The sequence below is a fragment of the Simochromis diagramma genome, unplaced genomic scaffold (genome assembly GCF_900408965.1).
Source record: "Simochromis diagramma unplaced genomic scaffold, fSimDia1.1 OVJJ01000501.1, whole genome shotgun sequence".
In the NCBI taxonomy this organism is placed as follows: domain Eukaryota; kingdom Metazoa; phylum Chordata; class Actinopteri; order Cichliformes; family Cichlidae; genus Simochromis; species Simochromis diagramma.
The window spans coordinates 6,223,622-6,248,373 of record NW_024387320.1 but is presented as its reverse complement, the minus strand read 5'-3'; the positions used below and the strand labels follow the sequence as shown (position 1 = coordinate 6,248,373).

General features: G+C 41.9%; 2 protein-coding genes across 2 annotated transcripts; both read left to right on the top strand.

The window, feature by feature from the left end:
- Positions 1-848: 848 nt before the first annotated feature.
- si:ch211-218d20.15 lies at positions 849-5,194 on the top strand. Its single transcript, XM_040005622.1, has 8 exons — positions 849-1,297; positions 1,584-1,702; positions 2,674-2,734; positions 2,823-2,890; positions 3,034-3,136; positions 4,305-4,423; positions 4,534-4,679; positions 4,770-5,194. The coding sequence occupies exons 1-8, from the start codon at positions 1,237-1,239 to the stop codon at positions 4,876-4,878; spliced, it is 786 nt and encodes a 261-aa protein (XP_039861556.1). The 5' UTR covers positions 849-1,236; the 3' UTR covers positions 4,879-5,194.
- A 3,020-nt stretch (positions 5,195-8,214) lies between these two features.
- si:ch211-269e2.1 (cohesin subunit SA-2) lies at positions 8,215-24,003 on the top strand. Its single transcript, XM_040005616.1, has 32 exons — positions 8,215-8,726; positions 9,072-9,167; positions 9,261-9,348; positions 9,951-10,115; positions 10,325-10,421; positions 10,509-10,585; positions 10,677-10,748; positions 12,823-13,027; positions 13,113-13,264; positions 13,355-13,428; positions 13,531-13,654; positions 13,736-13,834; positions 14,110-14,189; positions 14,277-14,384; positions 14,463-14,583; positions 14,711-14,828; positions 15,025-15,128; positions 15,225-15,317; positions 15,435-15,521; positions 16,358-16,558; positions 16,744-16,820; positions 16,909-16,996; positions 17,084-17,164; positions 18,411-18,503; positions 18,607-18,781; positions 20,643-20,779; positions 22,154-22,255; positions 22,344-22,495; positions 22,586-22,714; positions 22,799-22,989; positions 23,075-23,150; positions 23,231-24,003. Exons 2-32 carry the CDS (start codon positions 9,118-9,120, stop codon positions 23,370-23,372), a joined length of 3,558 nt encoding a protein of 1,185 aa, XP_039861550.1. The 5' UTR covers positions 8,215-8,726; positions 9,072-9,117; the 3' UTR covers positions 23,373-24,003.
- Positions 24,004-24,752: the final 749 nt, after the last annotated feature.

The following is a 24,752-nucleotide window of genomic DNA, read 5'->3' as shown; positions in this document are numbered from 1 at the left end:
AAAAAATCTGTCCCAAATCTCCCCAAAAGTGTCATTCCTGCTCATCAAGCCATTCAGTGACCCTGAGTCACTGAGAGATCACTTCCACTGAGGGAGAAAATTCTCATTGTAGGATAAAAGTTCAATGGACCCAAACAACACCAAAAAAAGAGCCACTGGATGGCCTACTTAAATATAAAAGGCCAAGGCTTTGCTTTCCATCCAATGTCTCCCAGCTGGAGCATACCCCAGCTGTCAAAGGTGGAGTACACTTAACCTGTCATAGAAAAACACCCATTCACACCATTTAACCTAACCCCGCTGTGGGAGGAAGCTGGAGTACCCAGAGAGAACCCATGTATACGGCACACAATAAGAAGAGACAGAGGATTTAAACCCCTGATGTTCTCGCTGTGAGGCAGCAGGACTAACCACTGCTCCACCATGTTGCGGTTTTGTTTTCAGTCCTTTATTTTCCAAAATTATTCCGCAATCTCATTATGTTGTGAAGATTAGTTACATTGTTATGGGATTTATGAACTGATTATTATCAGTTTATGGCCTGTTGGACTCCTCAGGTTTTAGGAAGTGTTTTTTTTTTTTTTTTTTTACATCATTTATCACTTGCAAAAATACAATAATTATATAGATTTTTTAGTGTGCAATAACCTCTTCTGAACATTGATTGTGAATATAAATAACACAGATACTCAATCCAGGTCGTGAAAGGAGGTTTGTTTCCCAGGGGGAAAAAACCCTGTTTTCTGCCTGCATCCTCACTAAAGTGATGCTGTGCTCCTCATCCCTAAAGCATGACATCATTGTGAAAGGCTGGTCCTCTGCGCGCGTGCCGCTTGAGGGGCGTTCACTGCCGCAAATCACGGACTGTGACTGCGCCGCCGTTGTTGCAAAAGGGGCGCGGGCTTTTTATTGTTACCGTCGTTGCATCAACCTTTCAGCGGCTGCATGAACGAGGCTCTATTGATCAGTGCGCGGTTGCGTGGGGGCATCGTCATCTAAGAGGAAGCGGCGAATCAGGGATGAAGAAACAGTGTTTCACCTGAACGTTTGACACTCGAACGCACCACCTGCGAAAGAGACTTCCGACCAAATGCAATAAATAAACCGACAGATCTGATCTGTTATTATCTAGTCCCACTCTAGCAAGTTGTCATCGCGTTCATTGTCTTCATATGGCTTTAATTAGCGGGACCGAATCAGGAGAATAGGAGTGATATAACACAGCCGGTCCGAGCCATGGCAGTGAGGATATCGGAGCCGCTCTGTCAGCCCTGCGGTTACCATGAAGCATTTAAAGGTAAGTCCAAGCATCACGCTTTTTAGTCGGGTTCATGCAGCGTTTTGAGGCGTTTCAAGTTCACTTCGGAGGAGTGCGCCCTGCAGGCTCCGACTCCTTACAGCCCACTGACCACTCCCCTTCAGTCCTCATCAACCATCCTTCCTTGGACCTGTAGAATAGACAGCATGTGCGCACTGATTTATGGTCTGCAATGGTGCACCCGTGTGCTTGTGTGTGTTAAGAGATTATTTTTTCCGGCAAATGTGAGAAATGTCATGGAGTGATGTGACTGCTCTGTGGTCAGTGGAGTTACAGGTGAAGAGACCTCTGATGCCTGTCCAGCTGAGTCCTGAGCAGGTGGGCCTGGAGATGCTGTGTCTTTGTGGGCAGCTGGACCTCCTCATCAGGGCACAGATGCAGCAGGTAGATGTATGGCTCCTCAACTTTGTGTTAGTTTTCATCAATTTTCAAGTGAAACTTCAGTCAGATGTTCCATCAAACATTTCATTATTCAAATGTGAATCTGGTGAGAATATGGAGGGCCAAAAGTGCCAAAATGAAATAATAAAATAAAACACACACATCATTAAACACAAAAGTAAATGTGTCATCAATTAATCTAAATGGGAAAAAATATGACTTATACATGTTGGTATGTGGTAAGGACTTGAGGAGGTCAGGGATCCCAGAATATATTTTGAAAAACATTACAAGCAGCAGTTCCCAAACTGTAAGTAAAGGTTTGTGATACTACTTTTTCTGTCACCAAATACATTTTTTAGGATTTTTAGGTGAGACCACTGTGGCATAATCTTAAAAATCTGGTTGATTTGTCAAGATAGAGTCAGTTTGCAAAAGTGCTCCTATGCTGGTGACACAGAAACTGCAGTACTTTAAAACTTCACTTAATTTTCACTTCACAAGTTGTTGTTGTTGTTTTTTTTTTTTATGTTGGTGCTCTTGGATCCCCATAGTCTACAGCAAATAAACAGTCATTTTGGATGCACAGCTAATGTTCCTACACACCTAATAAATCAGTCAATTAGCTTTGGGTGGGTAGCTGGTTAATTACTCTGTACTGTCACACACAGACCTTAGATCATTGTATTAAGAGAACAGGAAGTGCACTGGACAGGACCTAATGAGCAAATTAATGCCCATACACATATTGTGACCTAATTTGGGACGTGCACATGGATTTTTTTCCATCATCGTCATTTCTTTCCAGCAGCTTTTCTTGAGCTTAAAACTAAATAACAATGTATAATTACGATGTTTATTATGTTAATTATGATGTTTATAACACAATAAATAACACCAGGAAATAGTAATTATGGTGTAACATTGTTCAGTCTGTACTGCTTTGATGTTTAATCACTGTTACTCTGTCACAGTTCCAGGAGCAGTTAGGACAAGGGTGTAGTCCAGAGGAGTCAGACACATTCCAGGCTCAAGGTATGTGTGATGAAATCTAAGAACAAAAGATGTCTTGGATATTTTCTGATCTTCTGTATATATATATAATTTTGTTTATGGCTTAAAGGATCTGAGATTCTTGACCAGATGCTGCAGTGCCTTGAACATCTACCAAAGCCTATGCCACAGTTAGAGGTATGACCTTAAACCGTTCTGTCCTAATGAAACAGTAACATTAGAAACAACTGAGCACTTCACATATTATCCGCCCCCAACCCCTAAAACAGTGAGTTGTAACTGTCAATATCAAGGATCAAGTGGTGCATGTGTTTCCTCAGGACTACCTGGACATGGTGGGACTGTCAGCAATGTTTCCGCGAGTTGAGGTGTTCCTTATTCAAGGTAGTCCTGTTGACATGCTGGAAAGGCCACCAATGGATGGTGAGAGTTTCCAATTCATACACACAAACACGCAACTTTTCTTGTATGTTGACAGTAACATTATTAATTTATTGTTAAATCTTTGAGCATAAGGCATCTTTAATGTGTTTGTAGACTGACAGTATATTGAGAAAAGACCATCCCCTTGTTACTTTCCTTTCCTTGTGGTCATGGTCAAGTCTCTGTGAACACTTCCTACTAGTGGTGCAACGGATCAAAAATCTCACAGTTCGGATCGGATCACGGTTTCAAGTCACAGATCGGATCAATTTTCGGATCAGCAAAAAAAGAAAAAAGACAAAAATTTTACATTTACTTATTGAATTATTTTTGCCTGTTAAAAACATTCAACTCAAGACTCATTCCACGCAATTATTTAAAAAAAATATGATACAATATAGGGCAGTATAGGGCTTTGTATCTCAATTCAGTTCAATTCAATTGTATTTATAAAGAGCCAAATCACAACAACAGTCGCCTCAAGGCGCTTTATATTGTAAGGTAGACCCTACATTAACACATACCGCTAATTATATCGCACACCGCTGTGATATAATGAGCTGTCACGGTCACGTAGCTTTCCGTTGCCCTGGAGGTCCACCCATTTGTAGTAGTTAGGGCAACAGAAGATGCCTGGGACAGTTCAGCCATAACTTAAATCTTTTCCTGCTCATACATGCTTGGAACGATCTTGCCACTAAAGCGGACGCGCAACGGGATATCATTGCCCCTTGTTAAACCCCTTGTTTTGCACAACGGAATATGGCCTCAAGTCTGCAGCTAAACACCCCAATAGCTTTTGTAATAGCTTTAGCCCGGTCGGACTGGGCAGCAAAGGGCTGCTTAAATACCGCAAACTCCTCTGCTCCTCCACTTGGACCGCTAGCGCTGGCCATAACTATCGCTTGACAGACCCACCACGCGCACCATACACATACTTTTTTTCCTTCTTTTTCGAATCTTCGGATCACGTGCGTACCGAACCGTGGAGTGGGATCGGTTCGGATTACGGATCAACCGTGATCCGTTGCACCACTACGTGGATGCTTCTTAACTAACAATGTCTATAAAACAAAAAAAACAAGCATGTGAGAGTTTCTTTGTAGGACTTTTCCTTTTATTGCAGTTTTTGACTCTAAGTTCTGCTGCCTTGATACTTCTGTTGCAGAATACTACTTCCACATTGCCAAACTGAACCAGCTCCTTGTGCTGAGTCAACAGCTAGAAGAGGATATCAGGCACCTTGGAAGTCATAAGTACATTGCCCACCAGCTCTCAGTTATATATGTAAGAGTGATGAACTATAACCACTTTTGCTGTGCCTTTTGCAAAATGTGTGCATTTTGTTTCATTCCACAAAAATTTGCTTTGTGCTATTTAATGTCTCTGTTTTACAGCAAGTCCTCAGCTCTTTCAGGGGAATTCAGGTCTTCTCAGAAATAAAGAAGGATATTGAGGCCAACTTCAAACAGATGAAACAGTCTCTGGTGGTAGAGGAAGGCTCAAGGCATGAGCCTCAGCTGGCTGTTCATTATATCAACTGGTGGGTTTACATTGAAATAATTAGCTGTGAATGAGGTGATGATTAATTCAGCAAGAATCTGATGGCAAACATGTTCTGTTCTCTGTGCAGGATATTAGAAATAACTCAAAGCTTAACATCGATGGTGCTGTTACTGCCAGACGAGTTGACAGATGATGTTCACCAGGCCGTGACCTTCGTGTCTCAGTTCCTGTCCTGACTCACGCTGAGGAACGCCTCTGTATCTATGAATCCTTCTCCAGGGCTCTCCCGCTTCAAAAGCAACTGATTATGTTACGACCATTAAAAGGTGCTACACAATACGATTCTACAGAATAATAGTGGGGTTGAATAGCCCACCTGTTTAAAACCACATAGGTTTTTTGTACATCGTCTTTTGGAGTGCGGCCCTTGTTAGTCCCTGTGCTGAATCGGTTGGTTGGAGCTGAATGTAAGCTTATTGAATCCCATCTTGCACTAATGTTACATTTTTTAAACCTAAAGCAGAATAATAAAACTGAATGCAATGAACGCAAGTTGTATGACATGTTTGCTCTTTGTGGCTGATAAACTCATTGATGAATGAGTGTCAGAGTCAAAAAACAGCTATAAAGGGACACCAGGTAACATAAAACCACAAATTGATACAATTTGACTCAAAATAACCACAAAGTCACACCACACAACCACAAAACCACACGTCTACAGTGACTACAAAGTAGCGTTAGACTACACATGCAAAATGACCCTAAAGTAACAAAAATTCCTGAAAAAAAAGGCAAAGGTAACAAAAATAGCATGAGACGCTACCTTGAACTCATGGGCCAGATACCAGGACATGGGCCATCACATAATATGTCCTATTAGGAGACCATCTCTCCTGGTATGAGGAGAGATAGGCGGGCAGTAGAGGGGCATCACCACTCTCTTCATACATGGGAGCAAGTTCCCACAGAGCACATGGTGGTGAATGTTACATTGCTTACATCATCCAGCATAACAGATTTGGCAGTGGGTCATTCAATATCTGGGACCACATGCTCTCCATGTATTCACTAACACCAAAATATGTAAAAACTTCACGGATGATGAAGACACAGATGTCAGTGACAGGTCCTTGTGTTCCCCAGACTTGAATCCAATTGAGAACCTCTGAGATGTTATGTGTCAGTGCATCCAATGCTGCCAACAGACAGTCCAGGAGCTCACTGATGCCCTGAAGGTCTGTGAGGTCCACGAGAACAATATTGTCTGTCTCAGTAGAAGCATACCCAGACATTGTTGAGAGTGTATGCAGACATGTGGAGGCCACACACACACACACACACACACACACACACACACACACACACTGAGCCACATTATGATTCACGTTGGATGAGCGTGTGATTTCAGTTTTTATTAACAGCATGAAAATGAAAAAGACGGAAAAACCTTCAAAACACTCATTTCACTTCAGTCATTGGTGCACCCTGAGGATTGTTATTGTTTTGAATATCAGGCCACATAACCCCAACTAATTAGGTAAATTGGCAACAGGAAAGTAACATGAGCTGCTGTAAAAAGAGCATGACTCCATTAAAAGAGGTCCCGAACTAGCGAGCAGATGAAATCCTATCTCAAGCAAGAGTGGGAGGACATTTGGCTTTCAAAACCACAGCATCTGCTCTCTCGAGTACCCAAACACAAAGTGTTGCTGTATGAAAAGCTTTAAAAACAAAAACAAAAAACCAGCATCAAACAATAACATAAAACTATCTTTAGTTACATGCAGGCTTTAAATTATTGCATTTTGCTTTTGAGTTACATTTTACACAATGTCAGAACTTCAAGTTCAAAAACAAGTGAAGAGGTCGCGTTATATTCACATTAATCTTGCATCTGTTTCACTTCTGTCGATGATGCCAGGAATGTGAATGTGGGACGACTGCATCCATCAATAATTAAGTTTATTAATTACACCTATGCTTTCTAGCTACTATGTGTCATCAGATCTGCGGCGGAGAGAGTTGTCATGCTTATAATGTTATTGGTTACACCTCAGCTTTTGTGCTAAGACATAATCATGTGTACAGGTCCACTGAATGCTTTGTTCATTGTTCGTTGGGAGCTCATTTTGATCTTAAGTGGGCTGGACCAGCGAAACTGCGAGATAAATATTTAAATTTGGACAAAAAGGTATGAAAGTCAAACAGTTTTCGTCAATTTACAAAAAAAAATCTTTATGCACTGCTTCACATTTTCCAAATCCGTCCCTTGGGCCGGATTGGAGTCGTGCCAGGCCGATTCTGGCCCCCAGGCCTTATATTTGGCACTCTTGACCTAAAGGTTCTTCAACCAAATTGTGTTTAAGATCATGGTCAAGGTCACATTTTTTGTTTTGTACAGGAAATGACCTGTAAATTGTCATAGATCGTGAGCTGAAGTAGCTACTTACATTCTGGTTCTGGTGACTTCCCCTCAGTCTGGCATCTATCCACTATGTTTGGACAACAGTTACTCATATTACAAGTATAAAATACTTGGGACTAACAGAAAGAAGTTGTCAAAATACACAAATGCCAAAGGTGCCCCATTAAAAACTCACCAGGAATACACCAGTCAGAGCACATACAGAACAATCAGTCTACATCTTTTAAATTGAGAATGAGATAGAGCGTGAGCTCAGACTTTCAAACCAGTATTTCACATTTACTAATTAGAAACATGTTTACTTGCACTAAACGTGAGCTGTAACAATGGAAAAGTGGTTAACTGTGCATATTTTAGAGTGTTTTTGACTGACTTTGTCTCTGGTGGAGACTGGCTTTCAGCATTTAGCTGCAGCAGCTTTTATTCTCCCCATCTGTTGACTAATGTCATGTGTATATAAGCAGGTATCTCTTACTGGGAGGGAGAGAGAGAAAGAGAGGCAGGTGTGTGGTACAGTCTGTAGGTGAAAGATGTCAAGCAAATACAGCCCACGCTAAATGGGCCACACCAATGAAAACTCACATTTCTATCAGAAGTAAGGAAATCTAAGTACACATTTAACCTCTGAGATATCTTAATATAAGAAAAAGAAAGTGTAGTTTCAACAATACATACAGTTTTTCAACGTGACAAAGAAATGTTGATGTACTAAAGGAAAGAAATCTGTCACCAAAACTTTAAATTGTAAGTAATAAATGTGTCATGCCAGACTGTCATGCAATTATAAAACATAAGGTTTTTGTTAATTGACAGAAACTCATTTCCCCCCATTTCTGTAGTAGATAGTGAAAAAACCCAGCAACATTTGTGCTATTTAATTATTAATTATTTGGTGTAATATCTTTGTCATGAGGAAACCGCAGTGTTTCTGGCCTTCAGGCCTTATGTTTGATACTGCAGCTGTAGGTGATGCAGGGGTTCTGAGAGGCCTTTCTATTCTTTCCTGCATTTATAATATTGCTTCTCAAATCCTTCCCGTCCTTAAATCTTTGCCTGCGGGCTAAGCTGCTCGCATAAGATGAGTGAATAGCTCCCCCTGCTGGTCAGCTCATTCAAATAGTTAAAATCAGGAAATGCCATGACATCTCCCTTCTGAATTGACAGCTGCTACTGTGCTTAATTAAATTACACGGGAAGCGCTTTTGGGACCGAGGTGTGCAGGATACATTGCATTAAAAATCACAGCAGGACCAGCGAGATAGCTAAATGTGCTGCATTATTTTTGTGGTAGCACAAAAAGGCACAATCTTCCAGTTATTCACTCGCTAACAGTTCATACGTCGACGAGGCTCTTCTTACAGATGTTTACAGCGCTGTGGCCTGACGAAAACCGCTCCGTACAGCAAGCCTTCTGTCACCGCCGCCTGAGGAGGGACTCAATTCACACTGACGTTTCCCGCCAGCCAATCGCATCATTCTATTCGGGCTCGTTAGCCAATCACGATCTGTTAGGCTGTCTGTCAACTTGACTGTGAGAGCTGGGGCTAAAGACGGAGGATATCAGTGGAAATACTTGAATTAAATAAGTCTGACAAGCTTCCAATTCAAAGGCATACACTGAAAAACATCGAGGGGGTTCGCGTTTATGCGAAGAGGGTAAGTTTGAAAAGTTTAGCAGCGACCTTTGAGTCTTTGTCTTACCTTTTAGTTTTAATCCGTGCTTGTTATATTCGGCAAGCCGAGGCACTGCTAATTAGGCTAGTCCTGGAAATTATTACTTATATTTTTTGATTTAGTAAAAGAAAGTGCTCTGTTCAACTTTCATGGGGGCCAAAGCGGCCACTATGCCCAAGTGTCTTTAACTTACCCTTTAAAGCACCGCGGTAGCTCCTCCCAGCGGAGGGGGCACGCAGAAAATCAGTTAAACGCAAGCCTCTGCCCCCACCCTCCAATGCATTGCTTAGTTTTGGTTGCACAGACTGTCGGGTACTGTGTTTGTAGATGCAGAGTCACACAGCTGAGCCCTGCGTGAAGGTCTGAGGGGATCATGATACCAGAGGCCACAGCTGCAGCTGCATCCAGGTGCTCAGAGCAGAAGTAAGTTAGCAAAGTTAGTCGTTATTTGACAGTGCCTGCTATAATAACCCAGCTTCCCTCTGTTAACCAGTTCTCCTGTTTCTGAATTCCCAGTAAGAACTCTCATGCCAAGGCGGACACCTCTGAAGCCGTCAGTCACTCAGAGGAGGACTCTGGGAATGAGAACAGGCGAAAGAGTGTGGTATGTGTTATCCACTGATGCTCATGCAGGCTTACACAAGAAAAACGCTTCTTCTGCTTCTTTTTCTTCTTCTTCTTCTAGCTGCTCCCTTTAGGGGTTGTCATATCTGATCCCCTGCTTCCACCTCCACCTATCCCTAGCATCCTTTTCCATCACATCAACCCTCCACATGTGAGGTCTTCCTCTTTTCCTTCTGCCTGGCAGCTCTATATTCTACAGCCTTTGTCCAATATATCCATTAGTCCTCCTCTTCACATCTCCAAACCATCTCCTAACTTTGTCTCATAAATGCTAAACCTGAGCTCATTTGTAATCTTGTCCATCCTGGCACCAGTTGGTGGAAGCCGCCATGTTGACCCACAACATGAATACAGTGGCCCAAGTGGATATCAGTGTTCTGCCTAATTGAGTTTAGTGTATGTGGCTACAAACCAGCCACATACGTAGTCCGGAGAAGAGAAGTCGTAGGCGTTCTAATGCTGTGGAGGCAAATTTGTGTCTGCGCCTTCAGACTGATTTTCACTCGACCTCGACTGGAAATCGTTGCACATTATTTCAGCCGGCTGTATTTTCTTCACCTGTCACGTTTTCAATCCCGGCAGAGACGAAGGAGGCGAACACACGAGAGCTCCGAGAATGTCAAGTGCAAAAGTCCCAAGGCCAGCTGCAGCGGCACGAGGAGAGCAGGAAGAGGACACGGCAAACAGAAGCACGTGGAGGCCGTCACCTTGTTTGAAGTGATCACCATGGGCAGGAGTGCCATGCAGGTAACTTCGTACACATTGTGTCGCTTTGTTAAATTTAAAAAGGGAAGCGTTGTAATCTCTGCTATCTGTCAGAGCTGCTGATTTCACCCTGGCTATTGAGCAGTTATAACAGGCTATAAAAATCCCACATCCTCAGTGTAGAAATGGAAGATTCTTAATTGTGTACAATAATATTATGATTCAACGGGTCTTCTTTGATGCCTGAGCAGGCGGTGATAGATGACTGGATTGAGGCGTATGGGTCAGACAGAGACTCCTCTCTCCTCGACCTCATCAGCTTCTTCATCCAGTGCTCTGGGTGCAAAGGCAAGCAGACCTGCCAGCGCGCACATACGTGCAGCATACCAACAAAGGGCTTTGTCTTTAGCGTGCTTTCTGTTTGTTTTTTTTAAGGTGTCGTCACAGCGGAGATGTGTCAGAGCAAAGAGGACAGCGAAGTCATGAGCAAGATGGTCGAGGAGCTGGATGAGGTAAGAGGATTTCAGCTCGGCGCTCTTTCATGTTATTATGTGAAGCATGTTTTGGATGTTGTGGAAGAGAAACTGTATTTGCGTGTTTCAGACTGCTGGTCTGCAGTATAAGAAGTTTCTGGCTTTTCCGTGGATCCTCACAGTCACGTGGCCCATGGATACAGTCAGTACCCACTCACTGCACTTTAAGCACTTCATGTCAGCAATGGCCAGTTACTGCTCTTCCATTTTTTTGTAAATGAACTTTTATTTTCTTTTATCAGTTTTAAACACAAAGTGACAAACAAAGTAGTGTGGTATATAGAGATATTTGTGGCATCTTGGTGTTTTTTACTTTGCTTTTTCTTCTGTTTCCAATATATTTGTTGTTATTTCAGCTACATTCACACGTTTGAAATAAAACGGTCAATCAATCAGTCAAGTAAAGCCGATGGTTCAGTAGCTTGTAGAACCACCTTTAGTTGCAGTAACTTGAAGTAGGACTTATATGTATGACTTTATTAGTCTCTCACATCACTTTGGAGGAATTTTGGCTTGCTCATCTTTACAGTGTTGCTTCAGGTCATTGAGGGTTGCAGGTATTCGTTAATGGGCAGCTCTCTTAAGGTCCTGCCATTTTAATCAGATGGAGGTCTCAGTGACAGGGCCACTGCAGCACTTTGATTCTTTTCTTTTTCAGCCATTCTGTTGTAGATTTTCACAGGTTCTTGGGATCATTGTCCTACTGCGTCACCCAACTATAGCTATGTTTTAGCTAGCAGACAGGTGGCGTTATATTTGAGTCTAGAGTACTTTGGTATACGGTTCCAGGCCACTCAGTGACTGCAAGGCGTCTGTTTCCTGTGGCTGCACGACAAACCAAATTCATCACGCCTCCACCACTGTGCTGACAGCTGCTATGAGGTGTTTGTGCTGATATGTTGAGTTTGGTGTTCATCGAATGTAGTGCTGTGCATTACATCTCCACTTTGGTACACTTATACTTAGTCTGGTGGTTTGTTCGGATGGAACTTTGCAAACCTAAGCTGTGTTGACATGTTATTTTTTAGAGAGAACAGCTTTCTCTTGGTGTTCATTAAAAGAAAAACAGATTGACAAGGATGCTGTTTTTTATTTTTAATGTAGGAATCTTTGAAGTTGAAGTCTTGGGATTCAGACAGACACCGACAATAAACCTGCAAAATGTGGAAGTTCAGTGTTGCTGTTCGTTTGTTCACACGTGGTGGATTGACTGAGCATGAATCCTGTTTTGCAATAACATACTGTTTACATGTCAGGCTGAGTTACTTTCATTTTCACATATGATTCACTGAGCGGTTCCACCACAGCGGCAGGGCAGGCTTACAGTTGTGGTCAAAGGTTTACTTTCACTCATCATGAGCATGAATGTCAGGGCAATTTGGCCTTTACTGATTTATTTCAACTTACAGTACAGTATGCATCTTTAATGACTTTAAACAACAAGAATTGGATACACTAATTTGAATTTGTTTAGGATTTTCTTGAATATACACAGGGTCAAAAGCATATTTACAGACAAATTTTCTCTCATTTGAGGGTCACAATTTAAGTCTTCTTCTAGACTTTGGCAAAGTACTTACGTACAGTTTGAAGTGATGATCTTGGAATCTACAGTTGTTTAGAAATGCTTGAAGAGATTGTAGAACCTTCAGCACCACTTATTAAAAGATTTTAGTAAGTGTAGGTATATACTTGAGGCTCTGTGTATACTTATGCACTTGTGCATAAGTATACATTTGATAAAATTCAAACTTGTGCACCCAGTTCTTGTTTTTGAATCATGAGTGTATTTAAACTTCTAAGCACAACTGCAAACTGGTTTTGCTTAAAAGTGGCGTATACCCGTGTTTAAATGAAAAGTCTTGTAGTAGTAGGGGTGATGCAGTACGGCTGTATGGCACTGAGATTAGCCGGTCTGCCGGGACTGTGGCTGAGCTTGACTTCCTAAGCTAATGCTCTGCTCAATTAGCCAAAAAAGAGACAAAAAAGCACAATAAAAATGTTTGACTCCTTGCACAAATGTAGCTTTTACATGATTTTCTATACATGTTGCAAAATTATTAGCATTAATTTTCTTGTTCATGAAAACCTTCAGTACGAATCTGATATACTGTATGATACTAATCACCTGGAAAAAAGCATTTCAGTAACATTTTGGATACTTCAAAGGTCTTAAACTTGCTAAACCTGCTGTCTCTTTCTCTCCTCCGCTGTAGGACAGTGTTGAGTATCCTCTGGTGCAGTCTGGACCGTACGGCCGCTGGTTTCACTCTGAGTTCTGCGACTTTGTGTCTGTGCTGGTGGCTCAGTGTCAGCACGGCATCATCTTCGACGGCTACCTGATGAACACCCTCATCTCGCTGCTCACCGAGCTGTCAAACTCTTGCGTGCGAGCGTTCAGACACACCTGCACACTAGCGGGTAAGAGCGAAACTACGTGAATCAGCATTCAGACACACTTGCGGATAAACTAACCCGTACTTTCGATGTGGACTTCTCTAATCAGCGGTGAAGCTGCTGAGCTCTCTGGTGGGCGTGGCTCTCAGCTTGAGCGCTGGCATTGAAAACAGTCAGAAGCTGTATGAGGTGCAAAAAACGAAGACGATGAGGCAGAAGAGCGCGCAGCAGCTGGAGAAAGTACAGAGGAAGATCGCAGAGGTACACAGAGAATGAGCAGGACGAAACTGAAAGGACTTTTCCTTTTATTGACGGTGTGGCTTCTGTGTAACCTTCCTGTTGCTCCTCTAGTTGCAGGAGAAGCGAGCAGAGATCGAGAGCATGATGGACATCATCTTCAAGGGAGTTTTCCTTAAGCGATACCGGTACAGTTTTCTCTGACATGCTTCGTTATTTAAATGTTTAATCTATACTGCATTATTATTTTAACTCAACTCGGGTTTGTGGGTGTTTGCGTGCTCGTGCAGTGATGTGCTTCCAGAGATCCGCTGCGTCTGTATGGAAGAGTTGGGTTTGTGGATGAAGCTCTACAGTTCTGTGTTTCTCAGCGACAGTTACCTCAAATACGTGGGCTGGATGATGCACGACAAGGTAGCCAGCAGCAAAATAACAACAAAAAAATCATCATGGGATGATTTTTACAACGCCGCCTGGCTGCTGTTTATCTTTCAGGTGCCAGATGTGCGTCTCAAGTGTGTGTTAGCTCTGCAGGGTCTGTACGGAGATCCCCTCTTCCTGCCTAAACTAGACCTGTTCACCAGCCGCTTTAAGGTAATCCAGCCTCCATCAGGACCGGTGAAATCTGAATGACCTACACTGCCTTCAAATATCACTGGCTTGTCATGTCATGTTCGAGCCTTAAGAGCTCAATGTAGCTGGAGATCTGGACAAGACTTTTAATAAAGCGCTGCTCATAATACTGCAACTACTTCTACTACTCTACTACTGATAATAATAGTAATAGTAACTGATAGGGTTTTTTGTATAGCTCTGATTAAAACAAGCATCACAAAGTGCTTTAATGCTCTTGTACTGTTGTGTTCCAGGACCGGATCATCTCCATGACCCTGGATAAGGACAGTGAAGTGGCAGTGCAGACCATGAAACTCCTGGTGCTCATCTCCAAGTGAGTCTGTTTGATCTGTCATCTAATCTTCTCACTCATGTCTTCATTCTGTTCCTCTTCACATCCACTTCCTTCCTCACTCCTCAGGACATCTGATGATGTGCTCACTCCAGAAGACTACAAACACCTCCTCCAGTTTGTTTACTCTTCACAGCGCCCTCTTGCGGCCACTGCGGGGGAGCTGCTCTTCTCAAGGTATGGCTTCCTATGTCACTTGAAAAACAACTTAGCGGTTTATTAGTGCTTCCATATGATATAGATTGTCTCTGTCAGGCTTCTCAATGCTGTAGCCCCTGCATCTGATACTCAGGATGGATCGAATGAAGACGAAGCGTGTAAGCAGCAAACATTTGCCAGACTGAAGGCTCTGCTGCACTTCTACCAGGAATCTGAGGTGAACACAGACTGGCTGTTTCAAGTCGAAGCTCCAGTCTGAGCTAAGAAAGGACTTTCTTCTCTATTGTGTTATCACCTAGTTTACATCTGTGATGTTGTGAATCATGTAAAGCTTATGCTTTCAGCTGCACAACCACGTGGTGTACTTGGTGGACAGTCTATGGGACTGCGGTGGAGCTTTGCTGAAGGACTGGCCCTCCTTCACGTCTGCACTGCTACAGGACTCTTCCTCATGCAGTCCAGGTAGGGAAATGTGTGTGCTGTCAGTTCCTAATAATTTTCCCTCACCAAAGATTTTTTTGTGGATTGAAAGGACCGTTTAAAATCATCCACAACCTTCATCTTCCTCATTCTGGTTTTCAGTTGTTTCCTCCACAAAAAAAACATGTTAGATCCTCTGTGAACTCCTGCTTTTCTAAGTATGTGTGTGTGTATGCAGGTTTCACCCTTGCTGAACAAGCAGTGCTTGTAGAGATCCTGGTAGCGTCGGTGCGTCAGGCCTCAGAGGGACCTGTGCTGGCAGGGAGGAGTGGAGCGAAGAAGGTCAGTGGAAGATGTCTGTCCTCTCTTTGTATGTGAGATAGCACACTGATAACTCATCATTTAAAAGACATAAGTGTTTATTTTGTTGTGTTTCAGGTAATGAGTGCCAGAGATAAGAAGATTCAGAACGATGACTGTTTGAAGCTCACTGAACATCTCCTGACGGTGCTTCCAAAGCTGCTGTCTAAGGTGTTTATTCCACATGTAGCTGTTGCTATATAAATCAGTGTGATTCTGTATCCAGGCATCTGTGCTGCACTATTAAATTCTGGTTGTTATATTGTAATGTCTCTATTCTCTCTGCAGTTTTCAAGTAGCAGTGACATCCTTGCCTACCTGATGAGGATTCCTCCGTACTACCTCCCAGAGTGTCTGCACGCTGAAAACACACAGGTGTGCACACCTGCACTCAGTTTACACTATTTAATCATACAGAAATGGGAATGTGGTAATGTGCTTTCCTTATCCTGAAAGGAGGCCTATTCTGCTCATTTCCATCCATGTGTTTTTATTCACGGACTAGAGCAGCGGTCCCCAACCCCTGGGCCGAGTCGCTTGTTACCGGGCCGTGAGAGTCGAGGGTCGGGTGTGAAATTTATGGTTTTCAGGGTTTTTGTCGTTAACTTGGTTTCCCTGGGTCTTTTCCCGTGTTGTAGTTGTGTCTTATTTTGAAAGAAATATTTACACGTTACCTTAGCAACCAGAGAGCATTAAGTGGCAGAGAGGAGGATGTTACTCTCTGTGTTGTCAGGATGCTGCTAATAAAGTTGCACAATTACACAGTGAATTTGCATTTATTATTATATTTACAAAATACCATCGTTTTTGTCTTAGTCGTATTAATTTACTTTGTTGTATTTATCTGCGACACCTTAAAGGCCGGTTCGTGAAAATATTGTCTGACATTAAACCGGTCCGTGATGCAAAAAAGGTTGGGCACCGCTGTACTAGAATATCTTCAAATGATTCATAATAGAAGATAACCTTCAAGTGGTTTTTTAACAGAGCGAGGGATTTTCAATACACAATTTCAACAACCTCAACATACTACTACTAGTTCTGTTTGGTAAACTTAATGGTGAAATGACACTACTCCAATACTCAGCTGGGCTATCGTCTTAGCTTTTTACTTTCATTATACATCACAAAGCCTGCAAATGAGTTTTGCTACCAAATGCGATGTTTTCAAACTGCTTAAACGTTTAACATGAGTCGTGTCGCTCCTGTAGGCGGTGTCCAGCCTGTTGACAGAACTGGAAGCTGTTTTAGACGTCCACTCAGGCCCGGCTGTTCTGGAGGGAGGGGCCCGCGTGTTCCTCTCTCTCTGTCGCGAGGAGACAGCTTGGTGCTCCCCCGCCCGAGCTGCTAGAGACTCTCTGGTCCAGCGTTGGGTGGACCGGCTGACAGCACTGCTGGGGGAATCGCTCAAGGTGAGTACTGCTGGATTTATGTGGACGCAATTATTGTGTGTCAGGCTTGTATTCATGTATCCAGAAAAAAAAGAGTGATTACCTTGTACTTCTATTCTGATTTTACTTTTACTCATCACGCCTGAAATCCTCGAAATGTTAGAGACTGAAAGCAACTCTCATGAAGTCTGACTTCTCTTACACAGGGTGAAAGTTTCTCTGCTGATGAGGAGAAAATCAGAGAGATTTTAGCCATGCTGAAGAAACTTAGAGCTTTCAACAAGTAAGACTTGACAGTCGTTTAAAGTCAAGCGTGAGTATGGTGCTGCTGATGTGGATTTATGTGGCTGTTTCTCTTCGTGTTTCCATAGTTGCCATGACCTGAGCCAGTGGGGTCTGTTTGATGTGCTGTCTCCTCTCCTGTCAGTAGAGAGCAGCCTGGAAGGAGCTCCACCTGAGGTATCATCCCCGCCTGCTGTGTAGACAAATGTGGTCTTTGTACTGCGCACACGTCTTCAGTGTATTTCCACTTCACTGTGTTTGCAGGTGTTGCTGGAAGTACTGCAGTGTTTGTCCTTTTCCATGATGTGGTCGCTCAGCACCAGCAGTCAAACTCTGACCTGCAGGGTGAGCTACATCCGCTTTACAGCTCAGTCTTTAACCTGTGTGAATGTAGTGATATAGAGATGAGGTGTTAGCAGCGATGTATGTGCACTTACACAGAAAACACTCTATGTGTTCCCAACATTTTAATCATTTTTGATAATTAAAAAGACCGCGTTTTATTTTAAAGTCATATGTAGTGGTTCTTTTTTGCTTTTGTTTGTTTTTTTTGAGTCTGGATGCTTGGGTCAGAGTAAAATTCTCACTCAAAATCAAAAGACATCCCCTCAGAACAGCTGTATTAAAAGTGAAGGAAGATAAACTGCAAATAAAAGTATACTACTGTTCAGAGGTTTTGGGTTCTTTCCCCTGTAAATTAAGGATTTCAATTTTACTGTTTAAGCTAAAATAACATAAAAATAATATAAAACCGGTTGTTATTGTGTTAGCCCTGCGACAGGCTAGAGACCTGTCCATGGTGTACCCTTCCTCCCATCTTATTACAGCTGGAATAGGCTCCAATCGCCCTGTGAGCCTGAATTGGATAAATGGAACAAGATTGATGGATCTACCTAGGCTTACAGAGGCTCATTTTCTGTGTTTCTGTGCTGTTTTGTGTTCCCTAATTCAGGATTATCTTTTGAAAGGCTGATTTATCAGCTGGAAACAGTTTTACTGATCACAAAATAATAAAATCTGCATTGTTGAGACTCTGTAGCATCAAACTCTGTGGGTTTAATACACTTCTGAGGGTTTGAAGGGTATACCATGCAGGAAACTGCTGAAAAAAGAAGTTTCTGTACAACCGTGTGTACTACTTCCTGGCTTGTATGAGTAAAATGTGATGAAGCAGTAATGTGTCAGTTTCTCAAGCCCTAATATACTTGTGAGCTGATCGTTTTACCTTCTGCTAATAAGGCAAAATGCTAATGCTATAAAAGGAGCAGTACACACTGTAGCAGTCTAGTAGCAATCTCCCAGATGTAATAATCTATTTCTTAGAAATGTTCTTTCAAAAAATGACATTTTTAAATGAACCTGAACCTTTAAACAGTAATGCTAATTTCTTGACAAAAAGAGGAACAAATTTGATTTGACAGTTTCACATCTTAACAACACCTTAGGAAGTTTTCATTAATTATTACTGTATTATTATGCAAATCAATAGAAGTTTAAAATCATATTTACAAGTTATTACAAGCAGCCAGGAACAGAAGAATTAGAGCTGAAATGATCAGTCAGTTAATCAGTCAACACTGTTTGTGTTTAGGAGAAGGCGCAAGCCCAGAGGCTCCAGCTGCGTCTCTTCTGCGAGAGAAGTCATCACTGTCTGTCCCACGGTGACCTCAGTGTGAGGCAGCAGGTACGCCTGCTAACCATTTCGACACTTCCTCCTCCATCTTCTTCTTCTTCTTCTTCTTCTTCTTCTGGCCTTTCTAACGTCTTCTCATTTTTTCCAATTTCAGGCCTTCCTGGGTGTGTGTGACGTCCTGACGGCTCACTCCTACCAGCTACGCGTGTGGGATCCCACCTCTTTCGGTCCACTGCTCTACACGCCCAGCCCCAAACTGCAGAGGGCGCTGTTGACCTTTGTGTGCGTGCACGTCTTTGTCGGCTCAGACTATGACAGCCAGAGCAGGGGTGAGACGCCAGCCTGTTTAAGTGGCTTTATTTTTTCTTATCCTTACCTCACTTTAAAGGATGTTTTAGCCTCTCTGTTCAGAATGATGTAAGTCCACAGGCAGTGGGTGGCTCTCTCTGTGCTCACCTTAAATCAGGCTTTAAGATTTCTGTGTATGTTTGATTGTGAGCAGAGAGGAAATAAGAGAGAAGGGGAATGAAGAAGTACGAGAAGTGAAAGCAAAAAGTCCTGCATTAAAAATTGTGACCCGAGCAGAGGAATAAAAGTATCATTAGCAAAATGAGCTTAAGTACTCTCCCGGTGATGGAGTATTATTTATGGCATGATTGGATTGTTAATACTAATGCATCAAAGCCTGAGCAGCATTAGCTGGTCGAAGTTTACTTTTAATCAGGCCTCCTCTGAAGGCTCGCAGCATGAATCTTTGGGGATCGTAAAAAAAAGGATTAATGGGTCAGGAAAGAGGAGAAAACAAAAATCCGATGCTACAAATTTGTATTCATTTCTCTTTAATCCTTCGATGCAGCGGATGGAAGGCAATGGATAATTTGACCTCTTTGGGTCTCGAACATGTAGTTAAGTGAAACCATCTGAGAAGTTTAAAGGGGAAATGACTCTCTGGTGAAACGGCTCAGCAACTCATGGATATCTGAAACACGACAAGGGGGCCAGCGGCAGGGGGGCACAAAAAGCCAAAAAAGTGTCTAAGGCATTGGTTTTCATTTTTATTTTAACTTCTTTTTTTTTTCTAACCAATGCAAAGTATTAGGATTTAATGTTCGTTTTTATGGCAAGAAAAGTAACTACAGCTGGTTTTTGGAATAAAGAACAGAATACTGAAGCGTGCTCATTGCAGCGCCGCGCGGTAGATGGCACTCTCACTCTGCCGCTGCTCTGAGCGAGCCGCTGATTGAGTGTGCCGGCCCCGCTGTGGTAAAAACATGTAGATATTAAATGCACGGCCACACATTTGGCTTAATAAGTCGCTGCAGAGCCGCCTGCTGACTGTAAATGGGGTCTGATTTCCAACCTGACCTGACAATTGACCCTCAATTACAAAGGAAGCCTTGTTAATGTCCTCAGACTGAAACAAGGTTGACTAATTTGTAAGAAGGGATGTTAGACTTTGTTATGCAAAGCAATGCAGCTTGTAAGCGGATGACGGCGACACGCTCCTGTCTGCTGTGAAATGAAAAAAAAACAAGATTGACATCTTGGAAATACATAGTTTTTTCCCCTTTATAAAGTCCTTCAAGTAAACTTATGAATTCATCCACAGCTCACTATATCTAAAACATTTTATTATCTTTACTATAGCGTCTGCTTTCAGAGACATATTGCATCCAAATATGGGGATAGTCTAGAGAAGTCAATAACTGTCCTGGTGGGAATCTCTTAAATGTTCAACCAAATACGATACAGGATTATTGGTTTTTGAACATGTAATAAAAAGCTATTGTTTTATTGGATTTGCCTGGTAACGATTTTGTTCTATAGACAGTGTTTTCTATTAGCTGCTGGATCAGAGATCACTCGGAGGGCAAGGGCACTGAGTTAAATCATAAAATCAGGGCAATCTCTTTCCGTGAGAAAATTCCATTAACTCTGGCTCACCTCCGAGCCTATTTTATTAGCCTTGTGAAAGATTGAAGCCACATGGTGTCACAACCATAACTCCAGCGTTATGTTATCTTTGATATCCACCTGCTAAAGCCATTGTCCTGAAACCAACTAAAACACTCTTTCCTGTGTCTGCTTTGTTCTTTTCTTTCTGTTATATGACTTCTCATCATTAATCACTCTTTGGCGTTCCACCACTTCGCGACCGATCGCACGCCCTGCCTGCTTTTGGGCTCTCAGTCAGTGAAAACTCTCAAGTGGAGAAACTGGAGGACCTTCACAAATGGAGAAATGTGCTCGCAGCCTACTGCAAACTGATAATACACGGAGTGCTGGAGATGAGCATGGCAGCAGAGGTCTTCATGTACTACATGAAGGTAAAGGTGAACTCCTCAAATGAGTAGTGTGACATTATGGGGAAGAGCACTAATAAGCTTTTGAGTAGGAGTGATTCTTCCTGTTCTGTCCTTTCAAAATAAAGGTTGTTAATATATACACTATTTGATTTTAAACATTCTGATAGTTGCATGAGCTATTATTATTTAGACACACACACACACACACACACACACACACACACACACACACACAAAGAGATTGGTAATATAATTAAGTTAGATTATTTTTTTTGTATAAACAAGCAAAAAAAATGACATGTATATTTCTTTGTAATATTTATATTGATGTGAACATAATATACAGGTGTCTTTGAACAAAAATGCAGCAGCTTTAATCCAACACTAGCAAGAAGACAACTTCTTATAATGTGTTGTGGTGACAGGAAGTACGCATGCGTAAAACAAATCGAGTTTCCGTGTACATATCAGGCAATGATGGGCCTTCAGAAACCAGTGAAAACCTAAATATGTTTCATTAAACTCTCTTAAATTATGGTTAATGTTATAATCTTGTGTTATTTAGGTTGTGTGTGGAAATAAAGTCTTGTTTTATAATATCTGTGGTTTGTTTGGCCTTGTTCAGCATCCAGTTGGGTTTAAAACCCTCTAAGGGCTTTTTCAGTTTCTTCAGTTAGTTTTGTGTTAAGCCTGTTTCATATTAGCCAAAATAAGCATTTCATTTAATATCACAGGGAATCATCTGCTGACAAAGCTAACTAGCCAGTGGCAGCATTAGGCAATAACTCCCTTGCTTTACCCTCTTGGGCAAATTTGGTTGGAAAAAAAAATGGTGCTAGCCAAAATTTCTAACTTTGATCCATCAAAACAGTGATGATCCACAAACCAATGGGTGGCATCCATCTTTTATATACAGTCTAGACTTTGTAAGAAGATTTTTCTACTAAATTATCCAAGAAGTAGTTTAGCACATAACTAGAAAAAAACACAAATCGTTGTGGGTATTGAACTAACATGATATAACATGTTAAACAGAGACTTTTAAGGGTGCTGCTGGGTGGATTTTATTGCCTTTGAACCACACCAAGGCTGTTCCCTCTGTTTTTGTGCTAAGATATTCAACTCAGCCTCAGTTTGTGTTCCTAATGCATTATCAATAAATCCCCAAAATACTATTTTAACCATCTAGCTTCATGTGGTTTTGTGACTTACAAAAGATGAATATGGTTGGGTACTTGAATCAGGACATAAAGGTGCACTTAAAAACCATTTTTATTTATGGAGGGATGTTTGGGTTGCCTTAATCAAATGTAGCGCTTTAATGCTGCTGCTGTTGCTTCACTAAAGATCTTTGGATTAAACGTCAAGTGTCATCGTCTCCCTCTTTGTCCGCAGTATTACAATGACTTTGGAGACATCATCAAGGAGACTGTGTATCGCACCAGGCAGATGGATAAAATAGAGAGTGCTCGCACACTGGTGCTCTGTTTGCAGCAGGTATTGTCACTGAAAAATATAAACTTCAGCCCCAAACTGTCACTAGAAGGCAGCGAGATACTGATGTGCTGTCGTGTGCACCTCCCAGCTGTTTGTGCGCCTTAAGCAGGAGCAAGAGAGCGGCGGCAGGCCTCACCCAGGAGTCCAGACTTTCACCAGCATTAAAGAGCTAGCCAGGCGATTCGCCCTCACCTTTGGGGACCTTGTCAAGTTTCGTGAGTGTGTCGTCCTGGTCCACAGGTTGGCACGTGACCTAATTTCTCTTTTTGTGTTACTTTTTGCTGATATTTTTCCTTTTTGTTCCTAAAGTCTGTGTGTATACATGTTTAGGAACGGCATCGAGTTTGTGTTCCAAGACTTTACTCAGACTCCAGACTCATCTACACCACTGTACCTCTCCTACCTGACCATCCTCAGCGAGTTCTCCAGCAAACTGCTCAGACCAGACAAGAAAGCAGTGTGAGTGCTGAAAGCAACAAGCAGGAGTTTAAATGGTTTTTAAAGAAAAACAAAAACCTCTGAAGGCTGCTCATGTCTGTGCAGGTTCTCCTACCTTCAAAAACACACTGCTGAGCACATTATTGACCTCAGGGAGGAGTGCTGGCAGCCTCTCATCTACTATCGCGCATCCCTGTTGGCTGTAGCCGAGGGGGAGGACGCCATATCCTACGTAAGCTCGGACAGGAAGGCCAACCTGCCCAATCGCTTGCCCTTCTCCAAACAAAAATGGGAAGGTAGGAGAGCTGAGTTCAGTCAAGCACAGAGTGATTTCCTCACCATCACCAGCTGCTTCAGGTGTGTATCCTTTTTTATTTTCAGGAAGAAAGTCCCCCAGTCTGTTTAGCCCTGGTGAATCCAAAGTCAGCAAGGTGCGCAAACCGAGCTGCAGCCCAAGGTGAGCCCAAGTGAAGTGTTTTCAAACCAGCTACAAAGCAGGTCTCACATGAATCACTGTAACCTGACCTCTCTCATCAGCCATCAGGAGAAAGCAGCTGATACAGATCCATTTTCTGTCCCTCTGGATCCTCCACCCAAAAGACTGCACGCTGAGGGATCTGTAATCTGTGTCACCAAGGAGCCAGATGATGGTGATGGTACCGTGGAGGTTGAGCTCTGAGTGTGAGGAGGTCGGGAGAATCGGTGCTGCCGTCTGCATGACGAGACCTCAACAGATGTTTTACTTATGATGCACCTTGTTACCAGTGTCCTCTGTGTGTGGATAGAAACTGGTGGGTTTTTTTTGTACAGTGATGTTTTCAGAAGGATGTGATCAGAAAGGATAAAGGTGGCAATATTCTGCCATGCAAAGACCAAAACCACAACAAATGTGTTTTAATCCACAGCTGAAAATAGTTCCTTATATTATTACCAACAAACTGCTGTTTCAGTAAAGTTTCCCCAACACTGGACTTCCCAGATGTTTAAGTAAGTAAGTAAAATTTATTTATATAGCGCTATAGTAAACAACTGAGGTTGTCTTACAAAAAAAAAAAAAAAAAAAAAAGATAATCCAATTTGGGATCATTTAAAAAAAGATGGAACATTTTCTGAAACTGTACATGCGATTTGAGTGGAGTGATACAAACTGGCTGATTCAGGGACCAGAAGTACAAATTGTTGGTTTTGGCCTTTTAATGGAAAAATAATGACCAACACCAGGATTAATCTGGTGTTATGATTTACAGACCACTTTAATTTGAGGACCATTTGTATCAGTATGTGCATAGATTTTTTTTTTTTTTTTTTTTTTTTTTTTTTATAAACATACAGCTTTACTGTAAAAAATACTTGATTTTTAAAAATGACACTAAATACTTTCTCTTTTAGTTTTCCTATTGGACACAGGGTCAGTTAAGAATTGTAGTTTTTATTTTGATACCTGCTACTTATGTATTTAATATCAATTAATGTCAATTAAAAAAAAAATATTGCCTTCAAGTTAATAATATATTCTATACTTGGAATAAGTTAACAAGCACTTTGTTACTTTTTGAAACAGCTGTACATTTATGTATTGTTGTGCACAGAAACATTGGTTAGTCTGGTAAATGATATTCTCTTATCACTAACAAACAGCGCAAACACTTGAAATGTGATATAGATAATTTTCAGCTGGCACAGATACACTTACCAGCCACTGTGTTAGCTACATCTTTTTCACCGCACGTTAATTCAAATTTCCAAATCAGCAATTCGGTGTGTGCAGGACCTGGACAAGATAACCTGCTGAAGTTCAAATTGGGTATAAGAATGGGAAGGATTTAAGTGACTTTGAGTGTGGCGTGGTTGTTGGTGCCAGACAGGCTGGTGCCAGTATTAGCTGGTCTCTATGGTTTACAGATGGTCTTAAAAAGATGAAATATCCAGTGAGTCACAGTTCTCTGGGCGAAACTTCCTTGTTGATATCAGAGGTCAGAAGAGAATGACCACACTGCTTTGAATAGGAAGGCAACAGTAACGCAAATAACTTGTTATAATCAAGGTATGCAGAAAAGCA